The sequence below is a fragment of the Cynocephalus volans genome, chromosome 11 (assembly GCF_027409185.1).
Source record: "Cynocephalus volans isolate mCynVol1 chromosome 11, mCynVol1.pri, whole genome shotgun sequence".
In the NCBI taxonomy this organism is placed as follows: domain Eukaryota; kingdom Metazoa; phylum Chordata; class Mammalia; order Dermoptera; family Cynocephalidae; genus Cynocephalus; species Cynocephalus volans.
In genome coordinates, this window is record NC_084470.1 from 85,872,292 (window position 1) to 85,892,950 (window position 20,659).

At 40.0% G+C, this 20,659-nt stretch overlaps 1 protein-coding gene across 1 annotated transcript in view; it reads left to right on the forward strand.

Annotated features, from left to right (window-relative positions):
• Positions 1-20,441, forward strand: part of LOC134390134 (contactin-4) — a 353,707-nt gene extending 333,266 nt beyond the window's left edge. The window contains exons 15-22 of the mRNA XM_063113414.1: positions 1,398-1,547; positions 3,270-3,340; positions 4,378-4,612; positions 6,559-6,671; positions 7,224-7,410; positions 7,841-7,953; positions 17,428-17,596; positions 20,100-20,441. Coding sequence (XP_062969484.1) covers positions 1,398-1,547; positions 3,270-3,340; positions 4,378-4,612; positions 6,559-6,671; positions 7,224-7,410; positions 7,841-7,953; positions 17,428-17,596; positions 20,100-20,200 — 1,139 coding nt within the window. The 3' untranslated portion in view covers positions 20,201-20,441. The remainder of the gene's footprint in view (positions 1-1,397; positions 1,548-3,269; positions 3,341-4,377; positions 4,613-6,558; positions 6,672-7,223; positions 7,411-7,840; positions 7,954-17,427; positions 17,597-20,099) is intronic.
• Positions 20,442-20,659: the final 218 nt, after the last annotated feature.

Here is a 20,659-nt window from a genome sequence, read left to right on the forward strand (position 1 = left end):
GCCAAAGGGCATCCAGGCTGTCACTCAGACACAGCTCCAAATGATATATTATGGCGATGTCTCTCAGACCTCAGCCAACTATACTATCATTTATTTACTATTTTTCTTTATATAACTCATTTGTTTTTAACTCATGCTAAGCAGTAATATCTGTAAAATAATAAGTCTGTTATGCTGGTTATATATATATTTTTTTCTTAATACACATTTAAAAATACATTAGTTATGAAAATAAAATGCAGCAATCTGTGTGTTATCTAAAATTACCTGTGTACCACTTTGGTACACTTTGGGAAGCAGTGGATTATGCTAGTCTACAATCACGGTGTTTGGAAATTTTCTACACTGCTCTCAAAAAAACCATAACTAAGGGCTTTAGGAAGCCTCCTGTTGCCCATTTTTTCAGATAGAAAAATTTGGGGAGAAAGGCATGAGATTTTGGGGGGTTTTTTCCACCAATTTTACAATTCTAGTTGGTTTTTTTCCTAACCATTGTTAGCTGCAGTATTTTCATCCTTCTCCTTTTCTTTATATATTTATACAGCACTTCCTATTTTTAAAAAAGTTGTATAATCATTTCTCTTTGTGGACTTAAACAGTTCTTATACCAGCTCCACTTCTGTCAATACCTCCAAATTGACTCTTTTTTAATTTAGATTTCATTTGAGGAAAAATTGGATGAATAAGTAGTTCTTACAAGCAAGATACACACTCCTCTAGTCCCCAAGGGTTGGCTGTCTAGCTGTGATGTTTTGAAATAGAAATAAATGGAGTGGTATACCTGTTTTATGCAATTCATATGAATTGTGCTGATTTTAACATCAGTTTTTTTCATTTTAGCTTATCAGACCTCAAAAACGGGTTTCCGTGTTCTTGCTATAATCACTGACTTCCTACTGAATCACAAGAGCGATTTAGGAAGGAAAGATGAGAAAAATCTATAAATTAGGAGATGAATTCCAGTCCTGATTCTGCCCATTATGCTTTTTTCTTCTGTTAAAAGAGTACAGTAAGAATTGTTTAAGAATGAATACAACAGTTTTACCTTACTCGTAGGATAGTCATCAGAATTAAACGATGTGCCTGGCACTACATAAGTAAATGCTCAGAAATATGTTAGGTGACAACAGTGATTACCGTCAAGTAGCTTTGGGCCTTGAGGGCGTTGTATCTTTTAGGATATCATCTGCTGGTGTCTGATTTGAGTTTATTAGTTTAGCATAGAGTTCTGAGATTATTCACTGTAACAGCTATTTGTGCAACTACTGTCAGACCACCTGCGATGCCTGAATGCAATCGTGATGATGGTGGATGGAAGTTCCTATCTTCCTAATACAGACTCTGCATTTGTTTTCTGGGAATCCTGTGAAACATCCCCACCTTTTGATGTCTTTCAGTCCCAGAACTCATCGATGGGAAGACATTCACCGCGACCGTGGTGGGTTTGAACCCTTGGGTTGAATATGAATTCCGCACAGTTGCAGCCAACGTGATCGGGATTGGGGAACCCAGTCGGCCTTCAGAGAAACGGAGGACAGAAGAGGCCCGTGAGTAGTACCAGGGATACAGACAGTCTGTACCAGCAGCTAAGGTTTTTTAGGGAAAGGCTTTGAATTCTTCCTGCTCGTCAGCCCTAATGAGGCTCTATATTAGCACACCCTTCCCTTTAAATGATTATAATGATCAGAAATCAGGCCAGGAGAAGCTTAGCTTAACAGACAGTGAGTTTCAAGCAAGACTTAGGTTCTCTTCCTTGGGTCCACTTCTATAGCAAGAAACACACTGTGCTTAGTTCCCTCAAGAGCAAACTCTTTCTTCACTGGTTTGTTTGTCACCAAGATTCTCCAAACAGGATATTTTTAAAAAATATACAACCCACACTTCAAATGAAATCATCTCATAGAAATCGCTAATGGCCAAGAATACTTCCTTCAGAATTGTTCGCTAAGATTTCTTAGGATGTAAACCATTCCCAGAAGCTAAGATTCAGGGCCGAGCCCGTGGCGCACTTGGTAGAGTGCGGCGCTGGGAGCGCTGCGACGCTCCCGCTGCGGGTTCGGATCCTATATAGGACTGGGCCGGTGCACTCACTGGCTGAGTGCCGGTCACAAAAAAGGACAAAAAAAAAAAAAAAAAGAAGCTAAGATTCAGAACATCCTGCTAGCTTATACAAGACCAGTCAGCAATTTAGTACGGTGCTGTGTATATACAGCTTGAATGAGCACAGGGAGAGATTGACGTAAATTCATCTGGGTATGTTGTACATCTCTCATGTGAAGTGGGATGCCTATGTGTGTGGACTTTGTAGAGTTCCCAGCTGTGGAGAGTCCAAATGTTTGTTGAGGGAATTATAGCAAGGTCCCCAAGCTAACAGGAACACTGACCCTACTGAAAAAAAAAAAAACAAACAATCCCTCTAGATTTATTTCATTGTCGTTAACCAAGGGGTCATACCCAGTCACCAGCTGCATACCCCAGTCAGACGTTTTAAAATCCTGTCTGGAGTCTTTCAGTTACCTGATGATGATGTAACTAATCCCATGTTTTCCTTCCCCCCTCCAAAACTGTAATTTAATTAATTCCTCTCAGTGATCCTGAGGAGGAAGCTAGTATAATTGCATAATTTCCCCTCTTTTACAGAGAAAACTGGGGATCAAAGAGGTTAAGCACAGTGAGCCAGGGGTCAACCTATGTCCACCACTTCCTTCAACTCCCAGCTCAAAACTCACCTTCCTCCAAGAGGCCATTAGCCCAACCCTGCTCTGAGCATCTTGCTTCTCCAGAACACCACTGCGCCTCTCCATTCTGTCTGCACCGTACTCGTGTGTTGTCAACAATGCTCTGTAATGGGCTGCACGTGCCCTCCTACTAGATTGTAAGCTCTGCATGGGCAGTGTGCTGTCTTTCCTCTGTGTACCACCACATGGTTAATAAATGCCTCGCCAAGCATTAGACCAGACCCTCAGTCCTTTCCGCCTCCCTAGAACCCCTCGGCCTCTAGGAATGGAGCTGAACCATTGGTCACACATGTCAGATAACATGTGGACCTTGTTGAACAGGACACAGGTAACTAATAGCAATTTCCTTGGTGCATTTCACTTCCTCGAGTTGATGCAGTGGGCACCCTGATGACACTGTTTCTGATCTCAGAAGACAAAGGCATATGCATCAGAGTGTTTGTTGAAAGCGAGTCACCTTAGCCAGGCAACCTTCCTGGCTCTCATTTGCCTTTGCCACCTGACATAACTTGTTTTTTGTCTCCTGTGCAGTCCCCGAAGTCACACCAGCTAACGTCAGTGGTGGTGGAGGCAGCAAATCAGAGCTGGTTATAACCTGGGAGGTAAATGAATCATGGAACGAAAGGAACATCCATTCATCTAGCCTATCTTATTATTTTCTTCCATGTTAAACATAGCTGGGAAGGGTCCTCCTCTGTGTTTAACAGCTAAAATCCATTTGAGTGCAAACACTCCCTCTCACATAGCTAACGGCTAGCAGGAAAAGACAGTGCTTGCCCATCAGTTGTTGAGGCAAGTTTTAATTCAGTTCATGCCAGAAAAAACAATCATGAAAGGGAAGATGAGACAAGTAAAAAAAAAAAAAAATAGAGGAGGCTGGTTCAGAGCAAACCAGTTATTCTTTTCTTCCTGAATTGCTGCATGGCCAATTGATTTAAAATATCTGCCAGCAATAGATACAGTGTACCAGCACGATTTCCTGGCAATTGGCTCTGCTGCTGGAGCCCTCTTTTATGTGGTATTTTTTTAAACAACCTGGAGGAAGGTTAGTCCCAATTTATTAATGATTGATTTTGAGAGAGGAGGTGGGAACTTCAGAAAAGGTTCTTCATGTTTTTGAAAGATTCTAGACAACAGCCCCAGAAATTAAAATCTTCTGTTTGCCCAGAGCCCCAGCAGTGACAGAAATCACTTTCCCCTCCAGCTGAACTCTTCATTTGAAGAGGGAAGGTCTTGCCGGAGCCACGGTGGTCTACTCTTCCATGAGGTCTTTTGTCTGTTTAGCACTGGAGGAAGATTAGTAGTAGATGGTACATGTTGGAAATGTTGGTTTTTAGTAGATCAGCTGTCCAGTTCTTTCACAGTCATTTCCAACTATTTCAGCAGTGGGTCTGCTCCATCGAGGAGCCAGGCTCTGTGCTGTAGATTTTCACTCTGTTTTTTAACCCTGACATCAGTCCAATACCTCATGGATACCTAAAGTAGACTGACAGCAAGCCCTAAGTTTTAAAACCTCTTGACAAAACCCAAAATAAGATAGGCGGGCAAAAATGTAGGCAAGAATGTTGGGATGGGGGACAATTTTAGCATTTGAATCAAACTACTGTGATTTCTGAAGACCTCCTTCCTCCTTTCCCAGACGGTCCCCGAGGAATTACAGAATGGTAGAGGCTTTGGTTACGTGGTGGCCTTCCGGCCCTATGGCAAAATGATCTGGATGCTGACAGTGCTGGCCTCAGCTGATGCCTCCAGATATGTGTTCAGGAACGAGAGTGTGCGCCCCTTCTCTCCGTTTGAGGTTAAAGTGGGCGTCTTCAACAATAAAGGAGAAGGCCCTTTCAGCCCCACCACAGTGGTGTATTCTGCAGAAGAAGGTATGGTTTGTGCATTCCAGATAGTTGATATTTCTTCAATTCTCAAATGTTTTTGATTTTAGGATGTACAATTAATTTAGCACTGAACACATAAATTGAAGGCATATCCTAATTTGAAAAGAGTATAATATAAAAAATTTGGTTCATTATCTACCAACAATCTCTTGAAAAAACAGCATCTCCACTGTGTATAAAAACACATGGCTATCCATTATTAATGCCATTGCTAAGGACCAAAATTATCTATCTGTTATCATTATTTTCAAAAGAATTATATTTTATTTTATGACTTTAAGTAAATATCATCATATAACTTGCAATTCCTCTTACCACTAGTATTTTTATAAATCATATTGTATTTAAAATTTATTCTAACTTATTAAAGAAAAGAGTAAGTCACGAAGCAGTGTGATAGTGTGATTACGTTCATGGTCATCCACATTGTCATTATGTTTAATGCTTCTCACACACTATTCCCACTTCTGTGCTATCCTTGATCTCAGGTTGCCTCTCACACAGTCTTCATCACCACTGGAGTTCATCCCTGTTGTTTTAGTGATGTTCAGAATGAGACCATATAAAAACATCTGAAAGTAGAGTCATTGATTTGGAGTCAGTGAAGATGCAATAAATTTCTCCCCCTAAATAAAGAAATCATCCCCTTACACTGAGGTGCCCTCCGTGATCTAGCCCCTGACTCTGCCTGCCTCAGCTGCCTCCACCCCTTCCTGCATGCTCCATGCTCCACTCAGACCAAAGGATTCACACTTGTCCAAACAAGCTTCAGCCTTTGCATACACTTCACTTGCTCTTGTTCCCCATCTTGCTCACCTTGTGAATTCACAAGCCTCATCTTCACGACCAGGTCCTTCTCTGATTTCCCCAGGCAGCTGAACTGAATAAGCTCTTCTCTTTCACCTAATATTTTAACAATTCCTCTGTTGTAATTCTCACCCCAGTGTTTTATAAATTTTGAGTTTTAGTTTTATGTTCTCACTAAGACATGTTTCCTGGGGATGGGCCATTTGTTTTTCACTTATGTGTCACCAATGTCCATATATGATACACAGACCCTTAATAAATGCTGAATTAGTTCATACAAAAATAAAATCTTATATTTTTATGAATAGACAAAACCTTAGAGGTCTCCTTGTCTGACATTTCTTGCAGTGTGATGTGCATTCCAGAAGGAGAGCACAAGTTGATTTTAAATGATACCAAATGAACTTTTAAATATATTTAATAATTATGTATTGATTTGAATTGCATTAGTAAAAATATAGCTATCAAATCAAGCCCAAGATTTCATGAATGTTATTGCTTATAATATGGCTAAATTAGGTTTTTCTTTAGAAAGACTATTGAAAGGAAAATATTAACATATACAAAAGGTACACAAGTCTGGCAAAAATCTGGCAAAAATAAATGAAATTTGGGAAACATTTGATCCAGCCTCTCCTTTGCTGCTTACAATGCTGAGGCCCAGAGAGTGTAAATTACTTGTTCGAGAGCATACAGATTGCAGTGTGAAACTGAACTGTCACCCAGCTATTCTCAATCTTAGTCAAGACAGTTAACTGTCTTTTTTCCTTTTCTCATTTTCATAATCCAGTGACTAGGACTGTTACCAATGAAAAATGGTAATTAAGAAGTTATGTTAAGGGAGTTGCAGACTGAAAATTTGGTGCTTAAACTTAAGTAGTCCTTGGTTACTTCTCTTCCACTTACCCTCAAATTTAGAACCCAAGTACTTTGGACAAGTCTTCACCACCCACCCCCACCCCAACCCCAGCTGCTAATCATGGCTTCTTTGTAAAATGAGGGTTTGGCTCACAGTCATTAAAGACAAATCTATAACCATGGACTCTTTGCACCTTATAACAATATCCAGAAGCTGGTCCTGATACAGCTGATAGACTAATAACTTTTTCCATATTCATCTGCAGAACCCACCAAACCACCAGCCAGCATCTTTGCCAGAAGTCTTTCTGCCACAGACATTGAAGTTTTCTGGGCCTCCCCGCTGGAGAAGAATAGAGGACGGATACAAGGTTATGAGGTAGACAAGGGATATGTACCTTGGGTCTGGAAAAGTGTCCATATCCCACCATGAGGCCTCCAAGACACACTGTGATGGGAGAAGACCCACATTCCCATTTAGAGGCATTTGTTTTAGGCTTGGTTCTAGCCAAGCATTATTGGAAACATTGAATGTTCAGCTGTGAGACTACCCTTTCTCTGTGTTACACTCTAGAGGCATTTTCCAAAATGTATGCAAGTTTCAGCATTAAAGCAATGGTTGGCAAAATGAGCTTTGACTTCTGATATATCCAGGGTTACTGGAGCTCTAAACAAAGGTGGGGAAAAAGGAAGAAATAACCAACAATGATTGTGGCAATTTACCATCTCACTCAGAAGCTAAGAACAAAATGGGGCCCTTCTTACTGTGGATAATTTTTCAGAACATACAGAGTTCTTTGTTCTGAACACTCTCCTCATGAATTGGTATAGAAAATTATCTCCATCATAAGAATCTGCATTAAAAAATTATTACTTGATGACATTGGCAATATCCCCAGTGGATATGATTTCCAAGGTCTTTTTTTCTCAGGTTAAATATTGGAGACATGAAGACAAGGAAGAAAATGCTAGAAAAATACGAACCTTTGGAAATAAGACATCAACAAAAATCACCAATTTAAAAGGCAGTGCGCTGTATCACTTAGCTGTCAAGGCATATAATTCTGCTGGGACAGGCCCCTCCAGTGCGACGGTCAATGTGACAACCAGAAAGCCACGTAAGAACAAACTCACTCAGAAATATTTTGGGGATTCATCAAATATATCCCAAGTTCATTCCCCATCCCCACCTCCCAATGATCATTTGCATGCTAATTGGTATCATTACATGGATTCAGATTTGCCTTAGCATTTTAACTGAACCTTATGGAATACCATGCAAAATTCATTGCTCCAGAGGACAGAAAGATAAATGTTTTTCTCCTCACTGGGAAGGGTTACTTCCTTTAGCTATAAATGTTAGGCGACCAACTGAAACTTCTTCCATTTGCAATGCTGTATCTCATCAGATTTTAGTGACCTTGAAGACACATATTAGTGCAATAGCCCATCAAATTGCCTCCACTCTCGAATTCTAGTACAGAGATATTCCTCTGAATCCATTGAGATTTAATAATCTGTGACTTCTTATATCTTAATTTTTTATAGCACCAAGTCAACCCCCTGGAAACATCATATGGAATTCATCGGACTCCAAAATTATCCTGAATTGGGATCAAGTGAAGGCCTTGGATAATGAGTCAGAAGTAAAAGGATACAAAGTGGGTAATTTCTTTTTTGCAAAAGCACCTAATCAGGCTGATAGTAAGGACAGTCTCCTTACATGAATCATACGATCCATTTTCTCACTTTCCCTGATGATGTTCTCTCAGCCTTTTTAGAACTCTGTCCCCAAAGTGGTTTGATCTGAGTTTTATAAATAGTCCATGGCAACTGGCGAGGATTTAGATAATCACCTAAACTTTAGGCTTAGGCAGCATCAATCAGAAATGTTAAAGGCCCTGGGGTTGGGTCCCCAAGAAATCCTGAAGAAACACTTTTTTTTTTTTAAACATTTCTACTGGGCCGAGCCCGTGGCGCACTTGGTAGAGTGCTGCGCTGGCAGCGCAGCGACGCTCCCGCCACGGGTTCGGATCCTATATAGGACTGACCAGTGCACTCACTGGCTGAGTGCTGGTCACGGAAAAAAAAAAAAAAAAAAACATTTCTACTGTCAGCTTAGTTTTGTTTCTTGTCTTAGTTGTATTTTTTTGATCAACAACAGTAACTTCTCAATATTACTAATGGTTAATCATTTTTGTTCATCTGTTTCTATAATTAGGAAGATTTATATAGAGAAAAAGTGAGAATTTTTTAGAGAATTTGTTTTCCTGATCCCATAAATGTTGGCTTGCCATTATGAAAAGAAAATGTATGTGGCCTTGTTGCCACAATTAAAAGGAATTGTAAATATCTTGGGCAAGGTTTTCAGCTACATATTGTTGCCTAGCAAACCACTCCAAAACTAGGGGCCTAAACAACAACAATGTATCATTTTTGATTACTCTGCAGTCTGGACTGGGCCAAAATGGGCCATTTCAAGGGCTGGAATGACTAAGATACTTTTTCACACATTTCTGGCTTCTCACTTGGAATGGTTAGAAAAGCTGGAAGCTGGCCAGGGGATCACTCTCTGTATATGGATAACTTGGGCTTCCTCTCACTATGGTGATCTCACAGTATGATAGTCAGACTTCTTACATGGTTGCCGACTTCAATGATGGAGAAAGCAGAAGCTGCCAGCCCTTTTAAAAGCTCAGGAGGAAAATGGCTACTGTGAGGCCAGCTCAGATTCAAAGGGAGGGAAATAGATTCTGCCCCTTGATGTGAGGAGTGGCATATGTGTGCAGGGAGAAAGGGAATTGATGTTGGCCAGTTTTATAGACCAGAGCACACACTGAGAATGTGACCAGGAGGCTGACTCAAACTACCTGAGGAATGAATGAAAGAACTGAGAATATTTAGCTGAATAGAAAAGCCTCAGAAACATGATAACCACTTCAAATACCTGAAGGGCTATTGTAAGGAATGACGAGTAGAATGTTACTCAAGTTTCCAAGGAATAAAACTATGGCCAATGAGTGAAAGCTACATGGAGATAAATTCTGGTGAAGTTTTTGTATTAGTCCATCTCTGTTGCTTATAACAAAATACCTGGAACTGGGTAATTTGTAAGAAAAAGAAATTTATTGCTTATAGTTTCAGAGACTGGGAAGTTCAAAAACCAGGGAACACAGTTAGTGAGGGTCTTCTTTGCTGGTGGCTTTATAGCAACACTGGGGTCTCACATGGCAGAGCAGAGAAAAGAAAGTGTTTTCCCATGCTCTCCTTTTAAAGCCCTCAGAACCACACCCACAACCACTGTTAAACCATCAGATGGATTAATCTATTCACTCCCATCTTTCAATTACTATAATAGGACTTCCCACCCTCTTAACATTGTCACAGTGGGGAGTAAGCCTCCAACACATTAAACTTTGGGGAGGGGGGAGCACAATTCAATCCATAATAGTTGTACTTTCTAGTAGCCAAAGCTCTTTGAAAATGGACTTAGTTGAAGAGAGATGAAGGGTTCTTCACTGCTGGAAATAATCAAGCAGTAGCTGAATCACCACCTAGTAAGATGTTAGAAAAGGACATTTACTGTGGGCATTTAAATTATATGGCATTTTATTTCCTTTCTAGCCCTAGAATGTTATGAGGAAATTACTTAAGAAAAGCTTTTAAGAAACCATAATCATTGAGCTATGCTGATAATGCTCTGACCTCCAGTGGTTTTGTAGTAATCCTTCAGAAGAAAAATGGTTCTTGCAATTTTGCAAGTCAACTTTAATAAACTGTCCCATAGTTTTCATGGTAAGAGGAAGATTGTAAAAGTAAGCCTATGATTTCAAAATTTTTTCAAGTTGGAGAGCTTGGCAGTCAAAATTTTCAGGAGTTTTGTGAAATGGTCTTTCATCTACCCTAGAGTACATGAAAGAGTTGAAAAGACGTGCCCATTAGATAACAATAAATGGCAGAAGGTGGCTGGGTGGAAGCTATAGCCAACTGGAGAGTGTGTGCTATTATCAAAACGTACCAGCTGCTACTTACTTACTGCCTCTGTTGCCTTGTGAAAAAATGTGCAAAATGCCCCAGATATCTTAATGTTTCAAAAGATGCAGAAACAGTGGATTATTATGTAAAATCTTCCAACTTTGAAATGTTGGCAACTTACCCAATTTCATTTTGTTTTGCTTTTAAACAACATTTGAGGCAGTGCGATGCAAGCCCAATAGAACTGCTGTGCAGTCTGAATTAAGCCTGCAGGCTGCCAGCTTGTGGCATTTTTGTACAGAGGTGTTGAGGGTAGCAGATAGGCAGGACTGTCAGGCACTGGTGAAAGAATATTGGCTCGTTGGAAAGTAGCAGGTAAGGACAGAGCAGGAATGGAGCTGACAGTAAGTGGTAGAGCCTTGGATAATGTGATTAGAGAAAGAAGACCCTCCCTGCCGTGGACTATTTTTCCTTCATCCACATGGCACAGTGACTTGTATTCCACCAGCAGAGAAACATTCCCTAAGAACTAATCTGCAGAATTTTCACTAGGTCCTCTTTTAAAAGCACACTCCTCTGGGAGGGTCATATATATATAACATAAAGAGATAGAAAACCATATTTTGGTCCTCTATTGGTTATGTGACTTTAGGTAAATCACTTAAACTCTCTGGGACTACATTTATTCTTTTATTAAAGGAGAAATTCCTAGTATCTAGTATCTCCATTTTTCTCTGACCTTTTGCATATCTGTTCCTTCTACCCAGTTCTGCCACCTCATAGATCATTAACCAGCCACTAATATTTCAGGTCTGATTTAGAAGCCCTGATGGCCAGAGCTACCTCTATTTACCAGATTTTTAAAAGTACTTTTCATCCTCTTGGATAATTATAATTAACTTGCTGTGAATCCCCAGACTATGGGCTTCTAGAGGACCATGCCTGAATTGTCACCGTTATTTTTCCAGCCAAGGATGCATTCACTATGGTTGTATTAGAATGGAGATCTCACTTCCTGAACTCCTAAATCATTAACCTCTTAGTGTGAAATAATGTGAAAGACTTTATCTGATCCGTTTTATCTATGACAAGAGACATGGGAAAGGGTAAGTTGGATGATGAATGAGAGAAGAGTAGACTTTAAAAAAAAAAGAGAAGAAAGCAAGAATGAAGACATACCTTTGCAACTTTGGAGTTCTGACCCAGGCTAACACTGCCTGACCACCTTGACCTTGATCATCACAACAAAGAAAAAGCAGGGGTGAAGTGGACAGAATTGATTCAGCCAAACCAAGGGAGAAAGTGAAAAAAAAGAGAGAGAGAAAATTTTTTTCTCCCAGCTTCTAGTTATACCCATTAGAACAGGTAAAGAAAGCACAACAAAAATGTAGAAAGCTTTAGGAGTCCCTGGAAAGCACACGAGTTCCACGGGTGAACCTTTAACTAGATTTCAAGCTCATTTTTAAGCTGGTGCGGAAATAAAATTGACAGGCTGGGAGCTACCTAAAGTATTTCTGGCAACCAGGCAAAATGTTAGCTCAGCAAGAGATCTTAGAGATCATCTAGTCAAACCCCTAATTTTACAGATGAGAAAACTGAATGAAGCCCATTGAATAAAGTGACTTGGAGTGCCCTCAGCTTTCTTAGGGGCAGAAATCAATATGCAAGCTGAAGTTTGCTTCAGTGAACTGTGTCCAAATGATTACAGGCATTTTTAGGAGAAAAATTGGATAACGATTATTATTTATTTGCCACTTCTTTGTCCTACTCCCTCTCACAAACTCTCATATGATCTTGTCTTGGTAGCGCCTTTCCAAGAAGGCCTTTCTTCCATGTATTACCTCAACAGACACCTTTGCAGACATCTAGAAGCTTCCCTCGAGCAGCATAAAATCAAGCAAAGTGTGTAGTGGAACAGAGCAGGTCAAGACGAGCACAAGGGCATTTGATCTCCCAGAAGAGATTTGCTGGGCTTGGTGTAGGATTTGGTGAAACTACTTTTATTTCTATAGAAACAGAATGAAACACTGGAACAAATTCAAACTGAAGAGCTCAGAACCGTTTCAGATCTGAGTAGCAGACTAGATGATTATTTAAGCCATGGATTTAGACATTTTTTTCCAAATATGTTTTTTGTGTGTTGGTTCATTACATATTCTAGATCTAGACCATATCTATGAAAAATATAGTGGCACCTTCATGTTGGGAATTTTATGTCTAAAGAAGCATCACTGATGAGTTCTTGTTGAGTATGTGAAATACTTCAGAACCCACCTGCAGTTACAGTAGAGGAAAGACAGGGAGTAATAGATTAGACCATTTGATAGGAAAGGACACTTCCTGAGTTCTTAATTTCCAACTCAATCACTTCTCTTCTTTTTAGGGCTGGGACTGGAGGAGCCAGACTCCCTACATCTCTTCAGTTATATCCCAAGGAATCTCATTGTAACTAGTTATAGATATTGAATTGTTAAATATATATGTGAATGTCTGGTGATGTATAATCTAAATATATAGGTATATATATGTGGGACCTCCCGTAATATCTCAGGAAAGTCTTCCTGATGTCATTTTTAGGGATAAGATTATAGGCTAAATAAAATGTGGATCTGATTTCAATGGAAAAGTTGATCTTTGATAGAGAATTTGACTGAAAAATAGCTACCATTTATATCAGACTTACTCCTTTCAAAATTTACTTTTCCTCCTAAATACTGAAGGTGTGGGTTTATTTTTGCTTTTTTACTAAGTTGTCTGGATTCGAGAGATCTTTGCTTAGGTAGATAGTCTCAACAAGAAGTTGACTTTAGAAAGTTTGAAGCCCAGGATATTCTGTCAGTGCAAATCCTCAAGCTACTTTATGACACCAAAGCTAAAAGGAGAACATCTGGTCTCAGTATCACAAACTAAACTGCCTCCAGAGCCAGGCAGATAACATAAAAGAGTGATGTTGACTTAGTTCATTCGACAAATACTATAAATATATGTGCTAAGCACTGTTCCAGTTGATCTTAACTTCATAATAACAGAAGTAGCTCCAATTCTACAGATGAAGGATGATGGCGCAGAGTTTAGCAATTGGCCTAAGTCACAACAGCTAATATGCTGAAGACCTGGGATCTGAATATAGCAGTGTGGATCCAGACTTGCATCTTTCAGCCACTTGGTTATTCTGCCTGCTAACAATAAACAAATATAGCAGGTGGTAGTAAAGTACCACAAAGAAAAATAAATCAGAGTGAGGGGAATACAGAGAGCCATGGGGAAGACAGAAGAGACTTATTATTTTATGTAAAGGCTGAGGAAAGCCACTTTCAAGAGGTGGCATTTCAGTTGAGTCTTGAAAGAAAGGAATGAGAAGGGCAGCTCTCTGGGAAAGAGATTTCCAAGCGCAGCAAACAGGAGGTGCAAAGGTCCTGTGGTGGGCACACACTAAGGTAACAAAAAAAGCAATATTGGGGACTAGGACAAACTGCAGAGTTTGTGACTCTCCAGAATGGGCAGTGGTTCTTCAGCTCCAGCCAGTTTTTACCAGACAAGAATGTAGACCAGTGTCTTAATCTGTTTCATGCTGCTGTAACAGAGTACCTGAGACTGGGTGATTTGTAATAAGCAGAAATGTATTAGCTCACAGTTCTGGAGACTGGGAAGTCCTATATCAAGGTGTCAGCATGTAACCAGAGCCTCCTTGCTGTGTCATCACATGGCAAAAGCCAAAGGGTGAGAGGAAGAAAAGAGTGCAGAACCTGCCCTTTTGTAGCAGCACTATCACCTCTTAGAGGTCCCACCTCTTAATACTGTTACAATGGCAATTAAATTTCAACATGAGTTTTAGAGGGGACACGTATTAAACCATAGCAGTTACTGTGGCCATATCCTCCAGTTTTTCAATAGAACCCAAACCTTTTTTTTCATGTGCAATTTCTCAGTTTTCAATACTGACATCTAACTAAAAAAAAAAAATTAAACACTGTGAGGACCAAACATATAATATATGCAGACTGGATATGATACACAGGCTACCAGTTTTCTACTGTCTAACCCACTTGTTTTGCATTCATGAAGACAAAGACCAGAAAGGGCAAGCAATTTGTCCACAGCCACACAGGTGGTGGCCAAGCCGGTCTTAAGGATCCAGCCTCTGGAGCCAGACTGCCTGGGCTTGAATACAGGGGTCACCATGGGACCCTGGGCAACTGCTTAACATCTCCAGATCTCAAGTTCTCACCTTTGAAATCAGAATAATAATTGTGCCTACCTCAAGAGGTAATCCTTGTAAGCATTTAGAACATGCAGCGTTCAGACACTCAGTAATGGAAACAGTCAGTAGTGTTTGCTGCTATTATCATTATTCCCACTGATTTGTTCTTTCTCCTTGTCTTCTGTCTTGGATTATATCAAATGCAAGCACAGCCTTCAAGTCAATCAGCTGGAGCAAGTGTTTGGTGTAAATAAAGGTTTCACAGGACTTTATTTAGATTCCACTGCAGTCCCTAATATTACAAGACTGATAAGCAGTGCTGATAAAAGGGCCGCTTTTTTCCTGGAAGTGTGTCTTTTGGATTTATATTTGAAACTAGTTGAATTCTCTGAGCTCTTGCAAGGACCAGAGGTAAATCAAAGAAGCAATTTATTCCTCAAAGCCAGATGTGACCTTGCATCCCATCAGCCAGCCCATTCTCCTGGAGGGCTGTGATGAGAAGCTTTGGCACTCCTGAATGTGCCTGAGGATTTATTTGAGCCTAATCAGTAGCAAAGGGATGCTGAATCTGATACAACTGATGCTCCAGAGGGGGAAGGGGGGTGCTTATGAATCTTTCCACCGTGCAGAAATTGTGTTTTCCATCTTGTATGAGAGAGACATAAATTAAGGTGATGAACTGCCAGTAAACAAATGGGATTTAAGCCATTTTAAGGGAATTTTATGAATTTCACTTGTGTTTGGTTTTGCCTTCAGGTAGAAGAATGACCTTGTGTCTCTAACCTCAGCAGGTCAGACTTTATAGGGGGTCTTAACAGAAGGATGAGCTAATCTTGTAGTTCTCAGAGTACTGACATTAGCTGGGAACTTGCTAGAAATGCAAATTTTCAGGTCCCACCCCAGACCTGCCCAATCAGAAACTCTGGGAGTGGGGCCCAACAATCCATGTTTTTAACAAGTTCTCCAGGTGATTCTGATGCACGGTCACATTTGAAAGCCACTAATCTAATGCATGATTCCCATCCCATATTATTACCTGAAGATTGTTTTGTGGTTTTTGTTTTTGTTTTTGTTTTTTTTTAAAAGTACCACAGCCTGGACCCCATCTCCATAGAGTCTTAGGCAGGCTGGACTGGAACTGGAGCAAGATTTCTCAGCCTCCTCATTGTTGACACTTTGCTCTAATTAATTCTTTGTTGTGGGGCTGTTCTCTGCATTGTAGGATGGTCTGCAGCAACCCTGGTCCCTACCCACTACATTAGAAGCACTTGTAACAACCAAAAATGTCTGCAGACATTGCCAAATACCTTCCTGTAGGGCAAAATTGCTCCCCCACCTCCCACCCTTGTTGAGAACCACTGAGCTAGAGCATCAGTATTTTACAAGTGCCCCATGTGATTCTAACATGAAGCCAGGGCTGGTGTCTTAGTCCTTTTTGTGTTGGTGTAACAGAATACTACAGGCTAGGTAATTTATAAAGAAATTTATTTCTCATAGTTCTGGAAGTTGGGAAGTCCTGTGTCAAGGTCCATCTGGCAAGAACTTTCTTTCTGTGTCATCCCATGGTGGAAGAGATAAGGAACTCACTCTTGCAGTGACATTAATCCATTCATGAGGGCAGAGCCCTCCTGACCTAATCACCTCTTAAAGGTCCCACTTCTCAGTGCTTTTGCATTGGGGATTAAGTTTCCAACACATGAACTTTGGGGGACACATTCAACCCACAACACAATTACCCCAAGTGGTTCTGACATATGTCTGGGACTGAGAACCACTGATTTCATCCAACTCTGCCTTTTTAATTGCCAGGGGAAAGAGGGTGAGCTATAGTTGTTTAAGAGTGTGGATTGTGGATTTAGGAATCCTCATCCTGCCACTCACCAGCTCTGTGACATCTCTGGGCCTCAGTTTCCTTATCTGTAGAAAGGAGTATTATTAAACATGGTGGTGATAAAGTGCCTGTAAGCATAAGAAAGTGTTTGTGAGGTAGTTATCATCACACTCCTTGTATCTAGAAAGCTAGATGGACTTTTCCAGTCCTTTATGTTTTGTTCTGATTCAAGTTGATACCCATGAGAGCAGGCAGTCTCAGGCAGGTGAATGTGTTTTCAGGAGAGCTAGTTGGCACCTTATCAAATAAATCACAACCCAAACTCAGAACCCAGTGGGGGTCAAGAAGGGAAACAAAGACATGAGTGGAACTGCTGCAAGCTACAGACACTCCTGGAGTGGCAGTGATTGCCTCTTTTCTCCATAGCCCCTCAAAAAGGGGTCCCAGTGGGATGAAAAGGGGGATTACTGCCCTTGCCTTTCAGAGATCTCGCTGTGCTAAAATGCTCTCTCCAAAGACTCATGAACATAACATATTGGGCCTGCTTTGTGCTTCTAACCTTTGCCAAGTATGCTTCGATCTCTTATGCCCTTTAAGCCCTCTTAGGTGGTATTTCTTACATGCTTTCTTCAAGCCAGGCCCTTGCTCTAGTCAATCCTTGTGCAATCTTGAAAATACTCCAGAAGGTGGGTATTATTGTTTCCTTTTACAGACGAGGAAAGTGAGGCTCAGAGAAGTGAAGTAAGTGGCTCACGGTCACACATGGCCAAGTCTATTCTGATGCCAAAGCCATTGATATGTAACTGACACTATACATCCTTAAGGAGATATTTATTTTTCCCATCATTCCCAGAGTGTCAACTGAGCCTGGGAGCGGTTAGCCACACAGCATTTTGGCAGAATCATGCTTCCCCACCCCCCACTGCAGTATCCTTTAAAGTCTTTCCTCATAATGAAATGGTAGCTGCAAACATGCCCCTTACTATAAATGAGCCATCCAAATGCCAGTGGGCAGCCAGACGGCGATCCTACATTTCACTGGTGCCTGGAGGCGAAAACAAATGAATGCTCCATCTCTGGGGCCTTTGTGAGGACAGCAGGTGATACCTGTTCTTTCTGTATTGGCAGGTCTTGTACAGATGGAATAGACAAAGCAGCACATCTGTCATTGAAACAAATAAAACATCGGTGGAGCTTTCTTTGCCTTTCGATGAAGATTATATAATAGAAATTAAGCCATTCAGCGATGGAGGAGACGGCAGCAGTAGCGAACAAATTCGAATTCCAAAGATATCAAGTAAGAAGTTCTCTTTTTCTCCCTTTGCCCCTGCCTATCTTATCAGCCTTCCGTATGAGTCAGAGCTTGGAAGAAATTAAGCCCACAAAGACAGACAGTAAAAATGGACTGACCATTCCCCTTCCTCAGACAACTGCTGTTTGCTAATCCCTTCCATGCAAAAAACAGTTTGGCCATTTGGGGCTGCTTTAATCAGCTGCCAATCAAAAATCAGATTAAAGCAGCCCCAAATCAGTCACACAGGTTTTTCCATATTGACTCATGTACTTTGCATCTATGTAACTCTAGCATTACAGCTTAGAAAGTCAAAAGCCCGACAGCAGTCAGGAGGAACAAACAAAAGTATTCTTTAAAAGGCTGTGGCAGTTTGTCTCCGGTGAAACAATGTTAATTCAATTCTTTAGCTGAAGCATTTGGAAGGTACTATTTTGAATGTGTGTCTGTAACATATGTGCATAAATGCATATGTCTCTATGTAGTCAAGATTATTTCATTTAGTATTGTTTAATAGTGTATCAGAGTATTATTTTTTAAGCAAATACATTAAATTCTGTTTTTCAAATACTATGTAAATTTCTCAGCAGCATAGTATTTTTTGTTGTGTGTGATTCCATTTATTTGAAAGAATAAACAGAGTAGGCAAATCCACAGAGACAGAAATTAGGTTAGTGATTGGCAGTGGCTGGCCAGTGGGGAATGATGGCTTACTCACTACTGGGTTTCCATTTGGGGTGACAAAAAAATTCTGGAACTAGATAGTGGTTCTGGTTGTGCAATATTGAAGTGAACTTAATGCTACTAAATTGTACATTTTAAACTAGTTAAAATGGTAAATTTTATATGTATTTTGCCACAATAAGAAAGACAGATTGCAGTTAGATAGCTAGGTACAGATTTTCACTGGCCTTTGGATTTAGCAGTCTGGAGATCAGAAGATCAGTGCAGGCTGGAGATATAAATTTTCAAGCCATCAGTGGAGAGATCATATTTTTAATCATGAGCAAAATTCTTACCACAGAGTCCTGAGCATTAGCCCTATAGTGGCCCTCTGCTAAGTTTTTGTCATATTATTTTTCAGGAATATGGGGGAAAGGGCCTATTATAGTAAAGAACCCACCAAGGAATCTTAATTGTACCTATAAAATTTGGATGCCTCAAATCAAAAGAGAAAAAATTTCATTGGTTATTTCACCCTTCTTCTGTGCCTTTTGTTTAGGTGGGATTGAATAAACATTTATTAATGCTAAATAGAAAAGGACTTCAGTTGAGAAACTGAGGCTCTGTAGAGCCATGCTCCAGAACTCAGGAGTGATTTATCAGTGTTTCTAGAAGGGGCTTATATTTACCGCATCTTTTTTGTATACAAACACTAAAGGCATTTTTGTCTTTAAAAAAACAAGAGGAATTGGATTCTAAACCTTATCAAACAAATGTTCTAACTTCTGTTGAAAGGGAGCCAGATTTATGGTAAGATGTGGAACTAATCTCCAGGCCACAAAAACACAAGATTGGGGTTTATTTGGGGGTTCATTTATCTCACTTTGTTAAAATCTGACTTCATGCTTTCTTATCATTACAAAGATTGTGTTTTTTATTTTTTAGGATGACTGATGATTCTTGGTTTTGTTCATTACAAGAACATATACTAAGCAGTTGTTTTGGTATAGTCATTAGATGGTAAAGAAGTGACTGAAAGCAAAACATGATCTCTTCCCTCAGGAGATTTTTCATTATGTTAGTCAAGGAGATCTTACAATCTTGAAGAAACCCTTACTAATAAAAATGTAAGACCCATAAGAAAAAGTTTTAAAAAAGGGTTGAGATTATTTTCCTTAGAGAAAAGGGGTATATTTAGACAAACATGGGTTTGAATTTTAGTTCAGCTGTTTACTGAGTGATCTTAGACACCTTACCTTACTCTCTGGGCCCCAATCTCCTCATCCATTCAATCGAGTAATAACACCTGGTTCTCATCTGGTTTTTGTAACATTTAAGTGTCATACTGATCTATGCCTGGCACAAAGGTAGAGTTCAAAAGAGAGTAGCAGTTTTCATTTTGTTGCATCATTGATATATCATAATATTTACGAGTATTTTTACTAGTAATACTGAAGTTTCTTCTCACATTAGAGGTGGACATCCTCATTTTACAAATGCTTAAACAGAGGCACAGGGATGTCCTGTAACCTGCTCCCCAGCTCAAAGCTTGGAAGTCATAGAACTGACATTAAAAAGTTGCTGAGATTAATCATTTGTACTAGAACCCAGCTAGTTCTGCTGTTTTTTTTTTTTTGTTTTTTTTTTTTTGTCTTTTTCGCGACCAGCACTCAGCCAGTGAGTGCACTCAACCCGCGGCGGGGAGCGTCGCTGCGCTCCCAGCGCTGCACTCTCCCGAGTGCACCACGGCTCGGCCCTAGTTCTGCTGTTTTGAAAAGTCCTGTGTCCTCTGTTCCCTTTGTAGCTAGGATGAAGCCACTTAGAGTGAATTTGTTCTGTCTTTCAGATGCCTACGCAAGAGGATCCGGGGCTTCCACTTCAAACGCATGTACGCTGTCAGCCATCAGTACGATAATGATTTCCCTCACAGCTAGGTCCAGTTTATGACAAAAGTGATCGAAAGGACTCACTGTTTATAATATAAGCAACATTTAGCTAATTGTTTTGAAGACACCCAGTACTAAGTAATATTGTTGTTCGAGTACATCTTATTACTGGAAAAAAAATGTTTTTTGCTTCTTTAGGAATGGCATTATACAGTACTTCCTCAAAGCAAATCTAGCTTTGTCTGAAGTTTCTTTGGAAACTCTGCAATGCACTGAAGACATCTGTAATATGATGTTACCAAAGCAGTTTACATATGTCCTTATATGCATATTTTTTATTATATATTTAGTGTTTTATAGAATTTTTTAAAGTTAACATATAATGTAGATATTAGTTTTTTCCTCTGCTATAAAATGCTATGGGCAACACAATCATATAATTATGATTTGAAAATATTTCCTTTAAAGACAGAATGTGTCTTGGTAAATAAATTGCAAATTACTTGTACAGTTTTACAAG